Consider the following 23,404-nt stretch of genomic DNA (forward strand, 5'->3'; position numbering starts at 1 on the left):
TCTAGGAAATTTCTCCCTACAAATGTTTTAACTCAGATGAGTCTAGACTGTGGAATTTCAGGCTATATTGGATAATTCCTCATAGTACCACTGAAATACATGTCTTTGCGTTAACTGGAAAGAAAACTTAGCAAGAACAGCAGCTTGGCGAGCAACAGACCTAAACTTGCTCAACAGACCAAGATTCTGAAACACAAGAAAAGGATGGACACCCTTAAGAGAAAGCAGAGTGGTTTCTGGCTTCTCTCAACCCTCCCAAATTCACATCTCTTCTCAGAGGTAGTCACCAGTATTCTGCCCTTTCCTCCTCCTACCTCCCAGGGAGACCCTAAGGTCCAAGGCTTCGCGAGGTCTAAAGCACTGTCACTCAAAAGAGAGGCACCTTCCACAGACCAAAGAGACGCAGCAACTTTTACATCAACTCTAGCTCCAGAGCTCAGGCTTCTGTTTCACTTCCTAGCACGCAGGTATGGGCAATCCTAACAGCTGGAGCCGTCCTTGGGTCATCAGAAATAACATGAAGAGTCAAAAATTCCTACAGGATATCTTTAAACACTAACACGGACGCTTACCTCTGTTTACAAAGTTTAACATTCATAGCCATGAAGTTCAAGCATCAGACTTCTTGGCAAAAAGCAAATATTTTCCATGTTTTGCTTCAATAAAGTTCATTTGGCAATTTAGCAAAGATTTTACCAACTTATTTGTGATTGAAAGTGAAATTGAAGTTGCTCAGTCGTATTTGACTCTTTGCGACCTCATTGACCGTGGCCTGCCAAGCTCGTTCCTCTGTCCATGGGATTCTCCAGGCCAAGAGTACAGGAGTGTGTTGCCATTTCCTTCTCCAGGGGACCTTCCCCACCCAGGGATCGAACCTGGGTCTCCCACATTGCAGGCAGACTTTACAGTCTGAGCCACCAGGGAAGCCCTTATTTGAGATTTTCTGAATTTAACTTAGATTTGAGGAGTGAAATTAACTGAAATACAAACATTAGGTGTTGCTCAATCCCTAAAACTGTTTAAACTGAAAAACTAAAAGATTTCAACATAAATATGCCTCAAATTTCAAAAAGTAAACTAATAAACTTTTATAAGGACCCAAGTAAATAGGAAAATAAGACCATCACATTCACATTTTTATTTGTGTCATTCTGAGTGGCTATTTGGTAACTTTTCCATTCCTTCTCTAATTAGCTCAGACTGAAGCAAAAAGGTCAACATGTACCACTCTAATAACTTCAAAACAAATTAGCGTTAAGCATTTGGACAAAATTTAATTTTGACCTTAAAGAATTTATTTCCTCCCCTTTGACTCACTGCACAGCAGTTTCTGCAGTGTCCTCAGGTCACTCCTCCAGGGCAACAGGGAACCGTGGGAACTGCAGGCCTGCATCACTGAATCCCAACATAACAGCCCTTCCAGCCTCGGCTGCCTCTCACCTACCTTGCTCCCTGCTTTCACCCTCGTCTGCATAGTCTTTTCTCCACACAGAAGACAGTTATCTTAAAAGAACAGTAAAAAATTATTCAGTTCAGTTCAGTCACTCAGTCACATCTGAATCTTTGCAACCCCATGGACTGCAGCACGCCAGGCCTCCCTGTCTATCACCAACTCCCTGAGTTTACTCAAACTCATGTTTGAGTCGGTGATGCCATCCAACCATCTCATCCTCTATCGGCCCCTTCTCCTCACGCCTTCAATCTGTCCCAGCATCAGGGTCTTTTCAAATGAGTCAGCTCTTTGCATGAGGTGGCCAAAGTACTGGAATTTCAGCTTCAACATCAGTCTTCCCAAAGAACACTCAGGACTCATCTCTTTTAGGATGGACTAGTTGGATCTCTCTGCAATCCAAGGGACTCCCAAGAGTCTTCTCCAGCACCACAGTTCAAAAGCATCAATTCCTTGGCGCTCAGCTTTCTTTATAGTCCAACTCTCACATCCATACATGACTTACTGGAAAAACCATAGCTTTGACTAGATGGACCTTTGTTGGCAAAGTAATGTCTCTGCTTTTTAATATGCTGTCTAGGTTGGTCATAACTTTCCTTCCAAAGAGTAAGCATCTTTTAATTTCATGGCTGCAATCGCCATCTGCAGTGATTTTGGAGCCCAGAAAAATAAAGTCAGCCACTGTTTCCCCATCTATTTGCCATGAAGTGATGGGACCAGATGCCATCTTCATTTTCTGAATGTTGAGCTTTAAGCCAACTTTTTCACTCTCCTCTTTCACTTTCATCAAGAGGCTCTTTAGTTCCTCTTCACTTTCTGCCATAAGGGTGGTGTCATCTGCATATCTGAAGTTATTGCTATTTCTCCCAGTAATCTTGATTCCAGCTTGTGCTTCATCCAGCCCAGTGTTTCTCATGATGTACTCTGCACAGCCTTGACATACTCCTTTTCCTATTTGGAACCAGTCTGTTGTTCCATGTCCAGTTCTAACTGTTGCTTCCTGACCTGCATACAGATTTCTCAAAAGACAGGTCAGGTGCTCTGGTATTCCCATCTCTTTCAGAATTTTCCACAGTTTACTGTGATCCACACAGTCAAAGGCTTTGGCATAGTCAATAAAGCAGAAATAGATGTTTTTCTGGAACTCTCTTGCTTTTTCCATGATCCAGCGGCTGTTGGCAATTTGATCTCTGGTTCCTCTGCCTTTTCTAAAACCAGCTTGAATATCTGGAAGTTCACGGTTCACATATTGTTGAAGCCTCACTTGGAGAATTTTAAGCATTACTATACTAGTGTGTGAGGTGAGTGCAACTGTGTGGTAGTTTGAGCATTCTTTGGCACTGACTTTCTTTGGGATTGGAATGAAAACTGACCTTTTCCAGTGCTGTGGCCACTGCTGAGTTTTCCAAATTTGCTGGCATATTGAGTGCAGCACTTTCACAGCATCATCTTTTAGGATTTGAAATAGCTCAGCTGGAATTCCATCACCTCCACTAGCTTTGTTCGTAGCGATGCTTCCTAAGGCCCACTGGACTTCGCATTCCAGGATGTCTGGCTCTAGGGGAGTGATCACACCATCATGATTATCTGGATCGTGAAGATCTTTTTTGTACAGTTCTGGGTATTCTTGCCACCTCTTCTTAATATCTTCTGCTTCTGTTAGGCCCATACCATTTCTGTCCTTTATCAAGCCCATCTTTGCATGAAATGTTCCCTTGGTATCTCTAATTTTCTTGACGAGATCTGTAGTCTTTCCCATTCTATTGTTTTCCTCTATTTCTTTGCATTGATCACTGAGGAAGGCTTTCTTATCTCTCCTTGCTATTCTTTGGAACTCTGCATTCAGATGCTTGTATCTTTCCTTTTCTCCTTTGCTTTTCGCTTCCCTTCTTTTCACAGCTATTTGTAAGGCCTCCCCAGACAGCCATTTTGCTTTTTTGCATTTCTTTTCCACAGGGATGGTCTTGATCCCTGCCTGCTGTACAATGTCATGAACCTCTGTCCATAGTTCATCAGGCACTCTGTCTATCAGATCTAGTCCCTTAAATCTATTCCTCACTTCTACTGTATAATCATAAGGAATTTGATTTAGGTTATACCTGAATGGTCTAGTGGTTTTCCCTACTTTCTTCAATTTAAGTCTGAATTAACAAATAATTATTCCCAACTTAAAACCTCCAATGGCTGCCCACTGCAACTAGAAATAAACTCCAATTCCATACCACGGTCTATCAACCCTGCTAGGAACTGGCCCTGGATCCTCTTTCCCTGTCACTCACTAAGCTCCAGACACACTGGCTCTTCCACCTATTCCTCAGCCAGGCCAAGCATCTCCCAACTTAAAGACTTTCTTCTTGCTGCTTTCTCTCACTCACAGACTCTTCCCTCAGAACATCAACTGAAGGTCATTCAGGTCACAACTCAAATGTCCCCACCTCAGAGGGGCTTTTTCAATTTAAGTAGTTAGTGCCTTTACACGCTCCCCGCGCTCCCCCAACCCCATCACTTTCTGTAACATTTCTCTCATTTTTTTAACACCACTTACCATACATGAAATCACGTTCATTTTATTGTGTATCTATTTCCTGCCTGCTTTCTTCTACTCTTTAGCAGGTCCCTGAAAGGACCACCATTATTTCCAGTACCTAAAAAGTACCCATCACACAGTAAAAGCATCTGTTGATTGAATAAATGAATGCACAGCTGTGTGACTCTGGGCTAATTAAGCTCTGAGCTACTAGCCAATCAAATAAAAAACAGCAAACTGTGTTATTCACTGTCTTCTTCTGCTCACTAAATTCTTCTGCAAAACTTGGAAAGAAAACTTAGCAAGAACAGAAACCCAGCAAACAGACGTAAACTAATCTTCAGGTCTGTTTATTAGGCCAAGATCTTGAAATACATGAAAAGAGCTTCCAATGTGGACACCTAATCATTTAATTAATATTCATTTTAGATTAGAGTAAGGTAATGACTTGAGTGTAAGAGCTCTGAATTAAAGCTTCTAAGACACCAACCCAGTAACTCTAACATTGGGAAAGATAAAAAAGAAATCTAAAATTAAAACAAAAATACAATAAAGAAAGGAATGACTGCCTTCCCACTTTAGACACCAGCTAATACTTGACTCAGGAATGCAACATTAAACAAACTGAGTTAAAGGAAGCAAAATTTTAAAATCCTTCTTAGTACTTCTACCACTTTTTAGTACCTGTCGATTACTATGTTTTGTAACAAGCAAGAGTTTTATATATTGATAAAATTATAGGCTCCTGAATGCTTTAAATAGTAAATATTCTACATTAAAAATTTGGTATGAAAAATTTTAATGAAAACATTAATCGTACAAAAATTAAATATCAAAACCATTTAAAATGACTTATAATTCAAAGAGATTCAGCTTATTGATACTTCTCTATTAGCTTGTTTTCATAAGAATTGATTATTTCCAGCTGAAAAAAAAAAAATCTACCAATAGGACTGTGGTAAGAAGAAATGAGAATAACATACATAAAGCTTATAAGCCTGTGCTCAGCATATTTTGCTCATAAATACTAGTTTTTCTTTTATTATTACTTTGAGAAAAACACATAAAAGTTTTACAGAACATGCCAACTTCAGATAGGAGCTTCTTACATGAGAAATAACCACATGTAAGGAATCTAGCCTAGCATTTTTTTAAAACAATTACATTTTCTTCTGAGGAATATACTACATAAAATTGTAATAACTGATAAAAATTCCTCATTAATAAACCAACTTCTAGAGTCTAATTATATAGCTTCATGTTATAATTTAAGAGGCCCTTTAGAGAATATATATTTTTTAAAAAGTACAAAGTTACATGATCAGGAAAAGTACCTTTTAATAAGTAACCACAACATTGTGAAATATTCCTCTAATTACACATATGGCTCAGTTTCATCTTAATTTTGCCAAAAAAGAAAAAGATGGCTTGAAACAGTAAATGAAATAGGTATGTTAATACAAGGAAGCACAACAAACAACTGACATGTTGCCTTGCCACTATCCACATCTTATGAAATATTTTACAATTTCAGTCATGCTTTTACTATTAAATACTGTTATAGTGCCACTTTTAGGATGTTACTTAAGGTAAAGCTTAACATTCTATCCTTCTAACAAGAGTTCAAAGAGAATACAGAGATGAATGTGAATATATATTGTGTTCTACAGCATCTGCTTTCTAATATTCCAAATTTAACAACTTATCTAAATCTAATCTGAGGTATATTAACAAGTCAAACATTTTTTAATCCACAGCATTGGCTATGTACCATGCAAACACTACTACCACAATTGCACACAGTGGAAAGAGGTAATATTTATATTTCTGCCATAGGGTTAGCTCAACTGCCACTTCATCTCTCTTCCTGTTCTTCTTCCGACGACCCTTCAGTCTGTTTTCAAAAGCTTCCAGTTCAGCCTAAATCAAAACAGTATCATTTTTATTAAATTCAATACACACACTGACTTGAATTTTTCCACTCAGACAAAAATAAATTGGGGAAATGTTTTAATAGTAATGGTATATAATTAATATACAGATTTGATTTTTTTAAAATACTATCTTTCCACTACTGACCTTATTCAACAAATTCAGAGTTGAGGTAAGAAGAACTGGAACTAGAGAGTGGTGAAAGAGACTATTTCAGACTGATGGCCTGCTTTTGATACTAAATACAGAAACATCTGATTTAAAATATAGACATTAGTTTGATATAGCACCATTAATCTGTAGTTAATGGGGCTCTATAATACAGAGCTTCCAGCTAGTGCAAACAGACAACCCATTAGGATAAAGATACCTCTAATTCTAGTTTTACACAATGCTGGTAACAAATATTAACGACTTGTATGGAAGACATTCAAGTGAGTGAATAGAAAAAGCTGCTAGAAATTGATTCCTCTCAATCAAATACATTTAAAAACAGAGTAAAAATTCTTCAGGGGAAAAATGTTTCATACTTTAAACCAAAATGACTCCTTTAGAAAGTAGAATTACATAAAATTCATTCTAAAAAATAACTTTAAAAAAAGGATACCTAGATGACACTCATTATAAAGTGCAGATTTTTAGTCTATTGTAAAGAACTTACTTATTAAGCTTTAATGCATGACAATATAATATTATACACTGCACTGTTATTAACTAAAGCCTGGTACTTATTAACATATATGTAATATTCATGAAAATCTATATATGTTCATTTAAAAGAAGGAAATAGAAACTTCAGTTAACATATTCATAACTTTTCTCATAAACTGCATCTGAAGACCTAACATATATTCAATACTTAATTTAACACAAAGTGACATTCTTCAATGAACCAAAATATCAAAATATTCTCAAGTAGTTGTGATATACAGAAAAAGGTCAAAATATATTAAAAGCAGTCAAACTTGAGAAGCACTGACACAGTAAAATAACTGATGCATAAATGATGACTCGCAGTTTTCAAAAGTGGTTTAAATTATGTTCTATACACTGTTTAAAAGGCAGTAAATAGAGACTATATTTAAGATTTCTCTCCATAATGGCTTATAAAAAGGAGAAGAAGGGACACTCCGGACTATTAATAATAATCTCCAGGATTCCAGTCAACCCATGTTTTATTGCATTAGCTCTGATAATTTATTTTTTGATATTAGGCAAATCAACTTTACAGAACATAAAACACGAGAGGTTATTTTATCCCACCTTGCTACATGAGTTATTTTTAATGCCCTCTCTCAAGACATGGAAATTTCAGTTTCTTCATTCATAATGGTGGTAGTTTACATACAATGTATACTACTTGCTAAGCACTGAAGTATCTCAAAATGCAAACTGACAAAAAATTGTATGTCACTATTAGAAAGTTAAGCCACTCTTTGGAATATATGATCAATAAATATAGTATTTGAGCAAACAGGAGGTACAAGAATATACTTGTTATCTAGGTAACACATTTTATCTTGAATGCAGATAAAAATTTAAGAATTCTTAAAGGCATTCAAGAGTCTAATGGGGAAATAAGAAGATGTATTATTAAAACAAATGCATTGGTTAGTAAACAGCACTTGTCTGTCACAGACAACCTACAACTCAGTAACATGAGTGAAGACGTGCACTCCAGGGGATGCCTTAAAACGGATGCTGCCATGTCCTGACCCCCCGTCACTCAAACCAAAAGAGGCATTATCTCTGGAGAATGGATGAAATCAACAAGGAAGTAATTGGGAATACACAAAATACACAGAATATCTGGGCACATACAAGGTCCCATGCTTCCTTCAGAGGTTCAGGATACCTGGACTGAAACAAACGGATAATTTTTGTTTTACAAGGAACTATAGTTTCAGTCCAGAATTGAGCTGACCTAGTTTATATGTTATGTTTATATGTTTCCACGTATCTTGTATTTGCATAAAAACTAACAATTATGCAAAAAGACCTAAGTTTGGGTGTTTTCTGTTACCTGTTGTCTTCGTTTTTCCTCTTCAAGGGCAGCTTTGGCTTCTGCTTCTTTTAACTGTTTATAGACATTTAAAACTAAATTAACATTGCAATCACCAAGTTTTATACAGAATTTTAACATCTTTCCTTCCAGGCTCCACTAACCTATAACAACTTCTGAGAGCTTCATACTGAAAATTATTTAAAGAACCATAAATGTTATACACTGAGAAGTGTTACTAGGGTACTATCTAACAGGGTGTGAGCGGAAGTAGAGTGTTATATCTTATTCAGCTGAACAACTATAAGATACTAGATCATAATACACAGAGTTACATCACTGTAAACTGAAACACTTTTAAAACTGGACTTTTACTCTTAAGTTACCACATTAAGATTATGATCAATTATTAAATATTACTGTTTGCCTAGGGATGAAATTGACCATTTTCCTAAAACGCCCTCTCTGGAGGGGAATCCTTCGTTTCAAACAAAACCAAAAGTTTATGCACTGATTGGGTTAATGGAGGGAAATAGTGACACTTAAAAGTAACCCAAACAGCAAAGAATCCTAAAATTTTATTTTTGTATTACTTTAACATAATTTTCAGGAAGCTTAAACTAACATTAAGATGAGTAACTATGTTCCAGAGTACATCCACTCACTGGTACAGAGTATGGGAAAATCTAGTACATCCCAGACAACAAAGATTATATCTAGCACACACCAGCACATCTGAGAGTTTTAAAAAGGCCTACACACTAGGCTTTTATCACAAAAACAAAAAAGGATGAGATTTCAAGTTCTTCATAATAAGCATCTAAATTTAATGTACAAAATAAATAAGGAAAGGTCACTAACACATTAAAAATGACATTTAACGTGACATTACCTCAGATGCTTTCTGCTTCATTTCTTTGCATGTTGTGTCACATTCTATGGAAATCTGATTTTCACGTACTTTGTTGCACTGCACTTCCTACAAATAAAATTTTTAAAATTTTTACTTCAAAAGATGTCCCTCAAAGTTGTAGTAACTGCATGCCATAAAAAAGCAAAATTTATCTAGCAGCTTAAGATTATGCCTATTATTTCATTTTTATTCTTCATTTCTCTTTATCGCTTCCTATTACTCTTCTGAAGCCTCCAGGGAGGTGTTAGAGTAGTGCCATCCAACACAGCTAGCCGAGGCAATGGAAATGTTCTATACTCACAGGGGTAGCGATTCCCACAGGTGGTGCCTGAGTACTCAAAGTATACTGAAATCAAGAACTGAATGTCATGTCACATATTATTTAATGTTGATTCATTAAAATTCTAATTTAAATAGCCATAAGTGGCTAGTGGCTATCACCACAGTGTAGCTCTAGAGAGTCTTTTGGAGAACTACAAGTTTTTCTCTCAACCATTTATCTTTTTAAAAAAATCTGAGGTGAAAATCATTCTAAACTTTCTGTACCTCACTGACTCCTTAATGAAATAATAAAAAATACAGTTTTATTGATGAGGTGACATCAAGACTATTATCAATTTGTGCACTAGTCAAGTAACGGTTAAAATTCTCCAAGCCAGGCTTCAGCAATACGTGAACCGTGAACTTCCAGATATTCAAGCTGGTTTTAGAAAAGGCAGAGGAACCAGAGATCAAATTGCCAACATCCACTGGATCATGGAAAAAGCAAGAGAGTTCCAGAAAAACATCTATTTCTGCTTTATTGATTATGCCAAAGCCTTTGACTGTGCGAATCACAGTAAACTGGAAAATTCTGAAAGAGATGGGAATACCAGACCACCTGACCTGCCTCTTGAGAACCTGTATGCAGGTCAGGAAGCAACAGTTAGAACTGGACATGGAACAACAGACTGGTTCCAAATAGGAAAAGGAGTACGTCAAGGCTGTATACTGTCACCCTGCTTATTTAACTTATATGCAGAGTACATCATGAGAAACGCTGAGCTGGAGGAAGCACAAGCTGGAATCAAGATTGCCGGGAGAAATATCAATAACCTCAGATATGCAGATGACACCACCCTTATGGCAGAAAAGTGAAGAAGAACTAAAGAGCCCCTTGATGAAAGTGAAAGAGAGTGAAAAAGTTGGCTTAAAGCTCAACATTCAGAAAACGAAGATCATGGCATCTGGGCCCATCACTTCATGGCAAATAGATGGGGAAACAGTGGGTGACTTCATTTTTCTGGGCTCCAAAATCACTGCAGATGGTGATTGCAGCCATGAAATTAAAAGACGCTTACTCCTTGGAAGGAAAGTTATGACCAACCTAGACAGCATATTCAAAAGCAGAGACATTACTTTGTCAACAAAGGTCCATCTAGTCAAGGCTATGGTTTTTCCAGTGGTCATGTATGGATGTGAGAGTTGGACTATAAAGAAAGCTGAGCACCGAAGAATTGATGCTTTTGAACTGTGGGTTGGAGAAGACTCTTGAGAGTCCCTTGAACTGCAAGGAGATCCAACCAGTCCATCATAAAGGAGAGCAGTCCTGGGTGTTCATTGGAAGAACTGATGTTGAAGCTGAAACTCCAATATTTTGGCCATCTGATGTGAAGAGCTGACTCACTGTGATGTGAAGACCCTGATGTTGCAAAAGATTGAGGACAGGAGGAGAAGGGGACGATAGAGGTTTAGATGGTTGGATGGCATCACTGACTCAATGGCCATTAGTTTGGGTAAACTCCGGGAGTTGGTGATGGACTGGGAGGCCTGGCATGCTGTGGTTTATGGGGTCGCAAAGAATCAGACACGACTGAGTGACTGAACTGAACTATAATAAAATAAGTGGTCTTTATTTTAAATAGTCTAAACTCTGCTTCTGTAGATCTTCTGTCTGCCTTTTATTCATTCCATATTTCTTGCTGCCAGATGTCATTTTTGCTGTAAGGGTACCTATTGGTACCAAGTTGCTCCTTTCTCACCACACCCTCACCACACTAATTTTTTAGTTCAAATCTACCAGGGTAAGGAAATGAGATCATCAAATCCTGAGCAAAGGACATACACTTCAATGAAAGGACTTTATAGCAGAGAATTCTGGCTGAGGTTGGTGATAAACAGAGTCTTGTCGTCCAACAATAGTCCAAAGGAAAAATAACATGGACAAACATTAGAGACAAAAATAAATGCTGCATGTTAGTGGCTATTAAGTCTATCAGTCTGGAAGAAAGATCACCATATCTTTTCTCATTCAAAAGGTACTTATAGAGTACCTATTACATGCCAAGCACTGCATTAGGAACAGGGGATACAATAAGGAAAAAATTAATATGGTAAATGCTAAACTGATAATAATAATCATAGCAGCTGCTATTTATTAAACATAGAGTAGTCATGGTGCTAAATGCTATATAAGCATTATCTCTTTTATTCCTTTCAGTAAGTCTATGTAAACAAGGTGACACACATCCCTATAATCACAAAGCTCTTGGTCATGAACCTAGTACAAAGTATAAAGGAAGTCAAGAGGAAGGAGCACCTAAGTCCTTTCAGAAGGAAAGAAAACCTTCCCAAACCAAGAAATGCTTGCATTTATGCTAGTAAGCATAAACAGGATTCTACAAATGGGACAGTAAAGGGAAAAAAATATATATTCTATACAGAAGGAACATAAATAGTATCACATATTAAAGCGGAATATAGCTAATGTGTCAGTGCACTTAAGAAACAAATCACAGAAAGGACTAACAGGGGATATGACTAAACAAGCAGGCAAAGATAGAGTCCCCTCCTATGTCATATTCTGTATTTGTATACCTTATAAAATGCTTATTTTTAAGAAACAGTGAAGAACTTGGATTGGAAATATTATGACTAGAGGCATGGAAATCCGTTATGAAGCTGTTTTCAAAGTCTAAGAATAAGCTGTTGCCAGTTCTAAGGGGTGGCAAATTGTACTTGGATAGTAAGATGAGGTTTGAGGGAAAACCTGAGAAACATTTCAGATTAAAAGTGATTTGACTGAGTACTGATTTTCATATAGAGGTGATCCATTTAAAAACCAAAAACTTAGGGATCCAACTCCAGAAAAACTTAGGCCTATAAATTTAAATTCAGAAATTAACCTTCCCAGGAAATGATAGTTGGAGCTGTAAAAGCAGAAGAAATGCAAAGGTCCTCAATAAAAGCAAAAGATTTTCAATAAATATTTGCTGAATAGATGAGTAAATGAGTCAACTGAAAGAATAGCTTTAGCGAACAACCATAATAATGTGAAGAAAACAAGGAGTTACAACTATAACTGAGAAAGGGAAAATCAGAAGTAAAGAAATCTTCGTAAGAGTCCAGAGTGTAAACAGGGAAGTCAAGGAAAAGGACAACTGACCTGAGTCCTTTCTAAGTTTTGCCAAACGGTGTGTAGTTTGCTATCACTGAGCTTTCCAACCATTAGCTTTTGCCCTTTCACTCCATTACCATAACTTTATCTTTTTTTTTTTTTCATTTCAACCATAACTTTATCTTAAAATTAACTCTCTCCAAGTTTGAATGTTACTTTATAATTTTATAAGGCTGAGTATGTGAGGTCTTTTTAAGGTAACATTTTCACAACAGAATACTGATTATAAAAAAACTTTAGTAAGTAAGAGCAACAAAGGTTCATTCCAGACCATTTCTTAAATCATGAAACTCACTTCATTACTCACACTGTCACTTATGTGGAGACCTCAAATCTAGAACACGGATTCTGTCCAAAAAACAGCACTGAACTCAGTTCCAATATAAAATAATCCTCTTTAACTATTAAATTGCAGAAAACTAAGCTGCCAAACAATGCTGATTTTTAAATTAAGCATTTACAGAAATAGATAGGCCAATAATGAAAAAACTCTAAGAAATAAGAGCTTAAAATTAAAAGGCAAAAAATTAAAGTCAAAGAACTACCAAAACACACTCTCCCCACCAAAAAAAAGAAAACCAACAAAAATGTACATAGAAAAGAATTTTTAAGAACTTAAAATATTTACCTTTTTTATTCTTTTACAAGGACATCTAAGTTTCACCTTTTGGTTGCAATTAAAGGGACATTCACCAGGATGACACATTTCTTTGCATCTATGACCACAAGGAAGCTAAAATAAAACCAAAATAAAACAATTACATATTTATAGTCATACTCTACTTCCCCTTTCCCCCAACAACTATTTTAAGAAAAAGTCCATTACAATAGGGTCGATAAATCTTGGACAACTGGCTAAGTTTTTCATTTTTTTCTTTTAGATATAAATAATCTTAATTCCCAGAAATGTTCAATGTTCTCCCTGGTTCCACTCCAAGAGTACACCTTACATCTTGGTAAGTTAGAGCCCTGTGACTAAGCTCTGGCCAATGGAATGTAATCAAGTGCACCTCCATGCCTTAAAGCTTTTAAGAACACAGGTCCATGCTCTTCCCTTCCCAGTATGCTGGAAATGAGGATATCTAGAGCAACGATATTTTCATGCAAAAATGGGCTCGATAAAGGACAGAAATGATATGGACCTAACAAACAGAAGCAGAAGATATTAAGAAGAGGTGGCAAGAATACACAGAACTGTACAAAAAAGATCTTCAAGACCAAAATAATCAAGATGGTGTGATCACTCACTTAGAGCCAGAAATCCTGGAATGTGAAGTCAAGTGGGCCTTAGAAAGCATCACTACGAACAAAGCTAGTGGAGGTGATGGAATTCCAGGTGAGCTATTTCAAATCCTGGAAGATGATGCTATGAAAGTGCTGCACTCAATACGCCAGCAAATTTGGAAAACTCAGCAGTGGCCACAGGACTGGAAAAGGTCAGTTTTCATTCCAATCCCAAAGAAAGGCAATGCCAAAGAATGCTCAAACTACCGCACAATTGCACCCATCTCACATGCTACTAAGGTAATGCTCAAAATCCTCCAAGCCAGGCTTCAGCAATACATGAACTGTGAACTTCCAGATGTTCAAGCTGGTTTTAGAAAAGGCAGAGGAACCAGAGATCAAATTGCCAACATCCACTGGATCATGGAAAAAGCAAGAGAGTTCCAGAAAAACATCTATTTCTGCTTTATTGACTATGCCAAAGCCTTTGACTGTGTGGATCACAATAAACTTGTGGAAAGTTCTGAAAGAGATGGGAATACCAGACCATCTGACCTGCCTCTTGAGAAACCTGTATGCAGGTCAGGAAGCAACAGTTAGAACTGGACATGGAACAACAGGCTGGTTCCAAATAGGAAAAGGAGTACGTCAAGGCTGTATATTGTCACCCTGCTTATTTAACTTATATGCAGAGTACATAATGAGAAACGCTGGGCTGGAAGAAGCACAAGCTGGAATCAAGATTGCCAGGAGAAATATCAATAACCTCAGATATGCAGATGACACCACCCTTATGGCAGAAAATGAAGAGGAACTAAAAAGCCTCTTGATGAAAGTGAAAGAGGAGAGTGAAAAAGTTGGCTTAAAGCTCAACATTCAGAAAACGAAGATCGTGGCATCTGGTCCCATCCCTTCACGGGAAATAGATGGGGAAACAGTGGAAACAGTGTCAGACTTTATTTTTCTGGGCTCCAAAATCACTGCAGATGGTGATTGCAGCCATGAAATTAAAAGACGCTTACTCCTTGGAAGGAAAGTTATGACCAACCTAGACAGCATACTCAAAAGCAGAGACATTACTTTGCCAGCAAAGGTCCGTCTAGTCAAGGCTACAGTTTTTCCAGTAGTCATGTATAGATGTGAAAGTTGGACTGTGAAGAAGGCTGAGCGCTGAAGAATTGATGCTTTTAAACTGTGGTGTTGGAGAAGACTCTTGAGAGTCCCTTGGACTGCAAGGACATCCAACCAGTCCATTCTAAAGGAGAGCAGTCCTGGGTGTTCATTCGAAGGACTGATGCTAAAGCTGAAACTCCAATACTTTGGCCACCTCATGCAAAGAGTTGACTCATTGCAAAAGACTCTGATGCTGGGAGGGACTGGGGGCAGGAGGAGAAGGGGACGACGGAGGATGAGATGGCAGGATGGCATCACCGACTCGATAGACATGAGTTTGGGTGAACTCCGGGAGTTGGTGATGGACAGGTAGGCCTGGCAAGCTGCAATTCATGGGGCTGCAAAGAGTCGGACATGACTGAGTGACTGAACTGAACTGAGGGCAACGAGGATCCCATGAGTCAAAGAGAACAGAGCTGCCCTGCTAACTTGGGTCCCGTGGAGCACAGTGACACATCTATATTCCCTTTCATTGTTATGTGAGAAAGAAAATGTCCTTGTCCTTAAGCCACTGTATTGTAATACAACTGCTTAGCCTTTTACTCTAAAAGGCTTGCCACTCTGAATTAAAACATACGAAATAGGTAGCCAAACTAATTCAGTAATTGCTGTGATGTCTATGTGCTCCTTGACTTTATATACTATTTTCTTATCTTAATCAAGCTTTCAAATCAAAGGGTTCTCTTCTTTTTTCTATTCAAATCTTATACAAACTTGAAAATACAGCTTAAATCATCATTAATCATGGCATGAGTTTGCTTACATTTGAAAAATAATAATCTATTTCTAAACTGTTGTGACAATGCCTGTATTATTTTCAACTTAAAAAACATTTTTAAAACCACTTCATATTTTTCTGTCTCTCCAACCAGAATATAAAAGACATCCACTGGCTAAGGGTTAAATTTCAAAATCATACTGCCTACAACTGAATCTCAGATGCCCTGTTGACTAACTATGGGACCTTGGGTAAGTCACCTGACTTTTCTGTACTTCACATCTAAAAATGGGAAGAGTAATAAAACTTTATAAAGCTGCTGTGAGGATTACATGGGCTTAATATATTTAGCTATCATAATAAAGGTTGTTATTACAAATTAGTTAAGAGCAGTGGTTTTATATTTCTTTTTGTCTCTCATATTCATTAACAAAGATATTTACAGATAGTGGACACCTCAATAAATATCTAAATTCTCTGAATTCTAGTCTTTATGATTCACCAGACTGATCTTTCAAATTCCTGACTCTACCACCCATTTTAAGAAATTCAGAATCCTTTTCCATTGTCTTTAGTCTCTCTAGAGTATGCAACCAGCTTTCAAATTTTTAAATTTTTAGCTGAGACATTCATACCGTCAGGCGAGTGTATGCTCCTCGGTTCTGTCTCGTCACAACAAAGATTTGGAGTGACGGACATTAAAGCCCTCGGTGAGTCACAGCTCCCGGGTCTTGGGCAGACCGTGTTATAGCTCTTAGACAAATCAGTGTTACAGCTCTGTGTTACAGCTCTATTTTACTTAGAAAATAGCAGGAAAATCCATTCTCGAGGCATGAGGACATGTCAACCCACAGATGCAAAGAGAAGAGTGTCCCAGCGCGCAGGGGAGAGAGAGAGAGAGAGAGACCCCTTTCCCTTTGGCTCCTCTTTTTATATATCTTTTCTTCCCCCCTGGGCCTGCCCTATGTAAACTGGGCTAGCCAGGAGTGCTGCTTGTTCTACCTGAGGTCCTCACTCCAGTCCTTGGACCTTCCATTGTTCTATTTTCATGGGCTTTTCCCTTCCTTGTCTTTTAGCCACCGCCATTCTGGACTCCTGTTTCCTATTCTAACTACCTAACAATACCAAAACTAAATTTGGATCATTCACACTGCATTTTCACTAATCCTAGCAGAGTGCAATGCTACCTACTAGAATGAGTTCCATCCACACTAGGCATTCCTGGGCCACTTCAGTCTTGTTTTTCTCTACACCTAATACTAGGCCCTCAACACAACTTAACAAGCACAATATTTATTCACTATCAAACACCTGTCTCAGAGTATTTGTTTCAGGGACTTCCTCACTTCTCTCTCACCTCATTCCTGCCAGTGCCTCTAGCCTGTCTTCATAAACAAGACAAACACTTGGCATTAGCTCACCACCTATCCTTTTTTCCCTTCAAAAGATGTCTTTACAGCATCTTGTTCTTTCCTTAATCTTGGATGTAATTACATCAGTCATCTTCTCTGAAAGTAATTAAGCACTCTACTTTAAATCAGTGATTCTGAAGTGGAAAGTGAATAGGGAAACATATCAGAATCAGTAAGGGAAGATGTTTTTGAAATTATATAGACTCATGGCTACAGTGTGGTCTCTTACTGATCATTATTCTGTCTCTTCAGTGTGCTGGAGAGAAAGGGAACTTTGGTAGACTTCTAAGATGCTATATTTTTTGACCTAGGTAGTGTTATACGATGTTCAGTTTTTAACCATTTTTTATACTGTACATGTGCATTCTATGCACTGTTGAGTGTGTAATCATTTCATTATTTAAAAAATCAAATCACGTAACCGTTTCCCTGTTAGATGTGCAGGCATGTATTATCTCAAAAGCCAGATTATATTCTCAAAGGGCAAAAAAGTAGTCCCAAAGAAAATTACTTAGAATGTAAAATATATACAATGACTGTATCTTCATTACAGATTTCACAGCAAAAAAAAGACATTTTTTAAAAACATCCAACCCTGGTATTCATTTAAAGATGAGATATCCTACACCCTTCCCATTTAAAGTGAGATGGTTTTCCTCTACTCTACTCAGCCCTTAATATCATTTGCTAGCACTTTGGTAAGTCAAAATAAATGGCTTACCAACAAGCAATATTGTCTAGTTCAAAATGTTTCATTTTAATCCCAATAATTTTAAAAGCTCCTTAAAAATAATTAAAGAAACTTTGCATACCAATATTATTTGTGGATAAATACCCACATCATCATCACCATGGCTGGAACATCCATAGCATTTACCGTATATTAAGATCTTTACCTGTTACGGATTCATTTAATATTCAGCACTCTGAAATGAATATTGCTACTGCCTCCATTTTACACATGAACAATCTGATATACAGAGACATTCAATAATGTGTCTAAGTAAAAAACAGAAAAGCTTGCATGGGAATGATAAACCCAAATTCAGAACTGATTTTTAAAAGCAGAATTGTATATGTGACCCACAGTTTAAATAAAGGTTCAGTTCTTCACGCTATCTTTATGTATTTCCTTTAAGTTTAATTCAAACTTAACTGAACAATCCAATAGACACATGGAGTGTATATCAGAGAAGCAATGTAACTAGAACACATTTATGCCATCCCCACAGTTCACTCTTACACTCACACTCATTAGACATTTACCAGCTACCTAGTAAGTACAACCAGGGACTGGATACAAAGACAAATATGACATAGTCGCTGCCCATAGGAAATCTATAGTATGGTAAAGGGAAGAGAAAACAAACAGAAATTTATCAATGCAGCAGAATTTGTCATAATCCTGTATCTTCAGTCTGAGTCTAAGATTTCTGTCTTTCTGTTTAAGATTTCAGAAAGACAGTTCTTGGTTGATACCATCATAGTCTACTGGTTCAAACTGTACCAGACCAATATTATCGGCCTTATGTAAGAGCTTATTAGAAATGCAAATTTCTGAATCTCCACTCCAGGCCCACAAAACCAGGAACTCTGGCGTGGGGCCCATTAATCTGTTTTAACAAGCGCTTATAATGATTCTGATGCACATCAGAGTTTGAAAACCACTGCTGTAGCCTTATCAGAACATAACATAAACTAGATTGAATTCTATTAGACATAATAATGTTCACCTGTCTACTCTGAGACTGTTCTAAACCTTAATAACCATATGGACTGTTCCCAACCTAAGGATATATTTTTCAAGAAAGTCCAAGGAGACACTAGCAATACCATGGTCTCCAGAATGTCCTAGAATTAAAAAATGATGAGCATGGGGGAAAAATTTCTCAATAAATAGTGCATATTCAGCTCGAGTCCCACCCTAATGTCATAACAGGATCACAAACGAATCATAACCAAGGCAATGCTAAACTGCAAATTAGTGATCCCTGAATTAAATGTTTATTTCTGACAGCAATCTCATCCCAAATTACTGTTGTCAGATTAAAAATAAAACATTCTCAACTACTTATTACCTGAAACTTGAATCTGAACAGAGGAAAATTTATTTTAACAAGGGGAAACTTAGAATTTGAAGAATTCAGAAAATTAAATTTGAAATATCCCATGCCTCATGTTTCACTTATATAACAAAGACAGGATTATTAAAATAAGCATGTATTGCTTGAAATTTCTCCCTTTTATAATCTCACATGACTTTTAAAATTCCCAGGTCCAATTTCCAATAGTTCTTAAATAAAAACCCACAAATGTGTCCAAAGTTTTAGTTAAAAGGAAATGCTGTTAATAAAAAGGCATATCATGCATTGATTTGCTTTTTCTTTAATCAAAGAGACAGACTGACTATAGTTAAGACTTTGCTGTCATCTCTTCCTGATTCTAAATAGGATAAGAAACACTTAGGTAAATACATAAAGACAGAGAATTAAAGAAAAAAGGTGCTACTAGTACAGTTATAAGTAAAAAGAATTCCTTTATAAATCAAATAACTGTCACTTCCCTACTCCAATGATCAAAAAAGGACTGTCTTAACTTTTAAGTTGGTCAGAGATAGACTGCTTTGGTTTCTCAAAATTACTGCCAGTGATACTCAAAATTATTCCCAGTGAGTTTTTACCTTTTCACTCTGAACAATTTTTCTGAACTACTTTTGATACTTTTAGCTTGAAAACAATGCATGTACCAGCATCATAATCTCTAAAAGCAAAACTTCATACATGAATGCTTTATACGAATTCAAATAATGAGCTTTAAGGTTTATACACACACACACATGCGATCTGTTTTTTCTACTGTAGATTTACTGTCCAGCTGCCCATGAGCCACACAGTTCCTAATCTACTTATATTTCAAGATGGGAAAACATTAGGTCATAAAAAAAATCTTCAAAGGGTCATTCCTTCTCCTACTATCCCAAAATTTTACAAAGAGATGTGCACCGACCCTAACTACAAGTTTCTACACATATCAATCACATTTTGCTTTCTGGGCCCACATATCTAGTGGGTCCAGAAAAGACCTAAAATAGGATGAACAAACAACAAAAGAGAAACAATGCCCAAGAAATACAATGTAAAAAAGTTGTATTAAATCTTACCTCTTTAGGACACTGATTTTTGCAACAACTCAAGAGATTCTTTTCATTTACATCAGCTGTGGTTATTTTTCTAAAAAGATGAGAGGAAGTTTTAATGACAGTCAAAGCAAAGTCCGTTTTATAGTATGGTTTTTCTAAAAACAGCTCACAATTTCAAACAGCAATGCAATAAGCTTATCAGAAAAACTTTTTTCAGTTGATTCTGGATTAAGCTATTTATTAATGTTAGAAAATGATTTAAAATCATTCATTTAATTCACTTAAAATCAGTTAGTTCACTTAAAATCAGTCTGTGCTTTTATATCTGATGCAGGGGGTAACTCTGAAGACATAAACATCAATGAATAAAACTACTTTCTAACAAAGAGCTGAACAGTAGATAGATGAGTCAGTAACCAATGACAATCTAAAAATCCCCATAATACATATCCCACTTTTCTCTTCCCTATTACCTTTCTTCTCTTTTCCTTTATTCTTTCTTTTCCAATTCCCTTCACTAGACATAATTGCTAAAATACACTGTAAGTTTAGCCTCACTAATGTTAAAACTATTATCTTAAGTATATATATCAAATTAGCTAAAACCTGTACCCTAGATAACACAGGCAATTTTCTTGACAAAGTTTCATGTAACAATAACATAGTTTTTATACTGGCTCTACAACTAAAGTTTTCACACTGGCTCTATATTTTCATTCTTACAGGTAAAGTGCTCCCCTCTGAACTTAAAGAGGTAATATTATTTTGTTCCTGTTTCTCTATAATTAGAAACAAGTTTTTCAAGGCCTGTATCTTTTATAACTAATTTCTACAGAAGAAACTGCATGAAGCAGAAAATGACTAAAAGGAAAAGATGACTTATGAAATGGAAAGTAAATGAAATTATCAGAAAAAATACTGAGACTGAAGAATTCTGTATAAAAACATGGATTCAAGAAAAGGAAAAAAGAACTCAATAGCTGTGGTAATGGAAACCACTTCCAATCCATCTACCTCCAAACATTTCTACCCAAAATCATTCAGCTCATTAATAACAAACAATCACCGAAATTCCATGATGTCAGCAAAACTAGAAGATAGAAATTTCTACAAATTGCAAATGACCTGTAAGTAGACAAATAAACACCAACTCCTAGCAGAGCTATTTCTCAAGCTCCCATAGCAAATCTTTACAGACAGCTTGGTAGAGTTCTGGAAAAAATGAGAGGTGTACCAAGAAGAAAAAGTCCACCACAAATGTAAAAATACTGAAAAAGTCTTGGTAAATCAAAGCAAGAGAAGACACTTTTAAAAAGTAGGCAAGAATCAAGGAGCCAGTGTTAGAAAGGCAATGCTTTGTGGAAGAAGGTAAAAAGAGAAGGTGTCCTTTGGAGACCATATGACAAAGGAAAAAGAAGCAAGAGGGGTAAATTTAGGACACTGCAAGACCAAAGAAAACAAATTCTTGGGACATTCCTGGCAGTCCAATGATTAAGATTCCATGCTTCCACTGCAAGGGGCATGGGTTTGATCCCTGGCTGAGGAACTAAGATTCACAGAGGGCACAGTCCCAAAAAAGGAAAAAAGAAAACAGCCTCTTTTCATTCAGTAACACTCATTAATAAAGCAAAATTTTCCTCCTAACTCTTCTTACAAAATTTCTAAAACTAAAAATTGTAATTTTTTAATTTCAACAAAATATTTTTAGTATTTGAAAAGAATAAAATCTGACTTCCCCATTTAAGTGGGAGAAGGAAATGGCAACCCACTCCGGTATTCCTGCCTGGACAATCCTGTGGACAGAGGAGCCTGGAGGGCTGCTGTCCATGGGGTCACACAGAGTCGGACATGACTGAAGCAATTTAGCATACATGCATGCATTGGAGAAGGAAATGGAAACCCACTCCAGTATTTTTGCCTGGAGAATCCCAGGGACAAAGGAGCCTGGTGGGCTACCGTCTCTGGGGTCACAAAGAGTTGGACACGACTAAAGCGACTTAGCAGCAGCAGAGTATAAGTAACAAAAATATTTTTAAGAAACTATCAGCATTTACTCTGGCCACCTGATGTGAAGATGACTCACTGGAAAACACCTTGATGCTGGGAAAGATTGAAGGCAGGAGGAGAAGGGGAAGACAGAGGATGAGATGGCTGGATGGCATCACTGACTCGATGGACGTGAGTCTGAGCAAGCTCCAGGAGTTGGTGATGGACAGGGAAGCCTGGTGTGCTGCAGTCCATGGGGTCACAAAGAGTAGGAGACAACTGAGCAACTAAACTGATTACCATTTTTCTGTATGGTAATGTATGGTCCAAAAAGTCAGAAATAAACTCATATTCCCAAATTTAATCTGAGTAAAATATAAAAATCTCACTTTACAGACTTAAGTGAAATGGTTAATTATGTCAGAGCATGATTAAACAGAAAAAAAATGAAAAAAAATTTTTCCTCCACATAATCCACAAGCAAAAACTTGCACGTTTAAGTAAGGAAAATATAGAAGTCATATCCTAGTATAATAGCCATAACAGTAACGTCTGCAATAAACAAAAGCCTAACTTTTAAATCTACGATTTAAAAATTGTGCCTAAGTAACTATACGCAAGTCAACTTTGAACCAACAAAACCCTAGCTGACACTGGTATTTGAACAATCTGCTATAGGAGTGCTTCTGCTGTTTTTCTAAAAGCAAGTTTTTTCCTAACAAAATCTTACATGAAATACCCAAATGGAAAAAAGAGAATTTCCCTGATTAAGATCAAGGTAAAGTATCTGGAAGGTGAAACAGCCTACATTTCTTCCTTCCAGATCTCTACCGGAAAATCAAGGCCTCCAGCCTCTAAGGACCACACTGAAAAAATATTCCTTAAAGTACTGTATTAAAGGTTCTGAATTATAAAAAAGATAACAGTTAAAATGGCTGGTAAAACAAGAGTATTTCTTCAGTCTACTTACCTACATTCCACATAAAGACTTGTGATCTTGCAGTGACATTTTATTCTAAGCATCTGAACACATGGAGGGCACTCTCCAGGGTGACATGGCAGGACACACGGATGAGGACAACCTGACGGCCGTGATTTAGAGCACCCTTCTTCACAGTGAAGGCATTCTGGGCCAGCCTGGTAAGTACCAAGGAAATACATCACTGAAATACAGAAATCTAACATTTCTATACAGCTAAACCTATAAAATGTATATATCTACATCTGCAGCTCTCAGAAATTCAGTTAATAAAATGGTGCTATGCTTTCACTCTTCTAAAAATATTCAAATGAATAACAGCAAGATTATCAATAGGACCATTACTCACAAAGATTTTTGTCTGCCAACCTCATTTGATCAAACTGCTTCACCTTTAAAATGGACTAGATTACACGAAGCTTTCCTACTAAAATGTAAATTACTTCCTAGTCAGTGGTACGGGGTGGGGGGGAAACAGTAAAAGCTTACCAATTTCCACTCAAGAAGTATGAC

General features: G+C 36.9%; 1 protein-coding gene across 10 annotated transcripts in view; it reads right to left on the reverse strand.

The window, feature by feature from the left end:
- Nucleotides 1-4,306: 4,306 nt before the first annotated feature.
- NFXL1 (nuclear transcription factor, X-box binding like 1) overlaps nucleotides 4,307-23,404 on the reverse strand; it is a 61,808-nt gene continuing 42,710 nt past the window's right edge. For all 10 annotated transcript variants that reach the window (XM_027544435.1, XM_027544433.1, XM_027544430.1 and 7 more), the window contains exons 18-23: nucleotides 22,883-23,049; nucleotides 19,948-20,017; nucleotides 12,889-12,993; nucleotides 8,804-8,890; nucleotides 7,933-7,986; nucleotides 4,307-5,897 (exon numbers count right to left, since the gene is read on the reverse strand). In XM_027544435.1, the coding sequence (XP_027400236.1) occupies nucleotides 5,724-5,897; nucleotides 7,933-7,986; nucleotides 8,804-8,890; nucleotides 12,889-12,993; nucleotides 19,948-20,017; nucleotides 22,883-23,049 (657 nt within the window). In that variant the 3' untranslated portion in view covers nucleotides 4,307-5,723. The remainder of the gene's footprint in view (nucleotides 5,898-7,932; nucleotides 7,987-8,803; nucleotides 8,891-12,888; nucleotides 12,994-19,947; nucleotides 20,018-22,882; nucleotides 23,050-23,404) is intronic.

This window comes from Bos indicus x Bos taurus, chromosome 6, assembly GCF_003369695.1.
Source record: "Bos indicus x Bos taurus breed Angus x Brahman F1 hybrid chromosome 6, Bos_hybrid_MaternalHap_v2.0, whole genome shotgun sequence".
Classification (NCBI taxonomy): domain Eukaryota; kingdom Metazoa; phylum Chordata; class Mammalia; order Artiodactyla; family Bovidae; genus Bos; species Bos indicus x Bos taurus.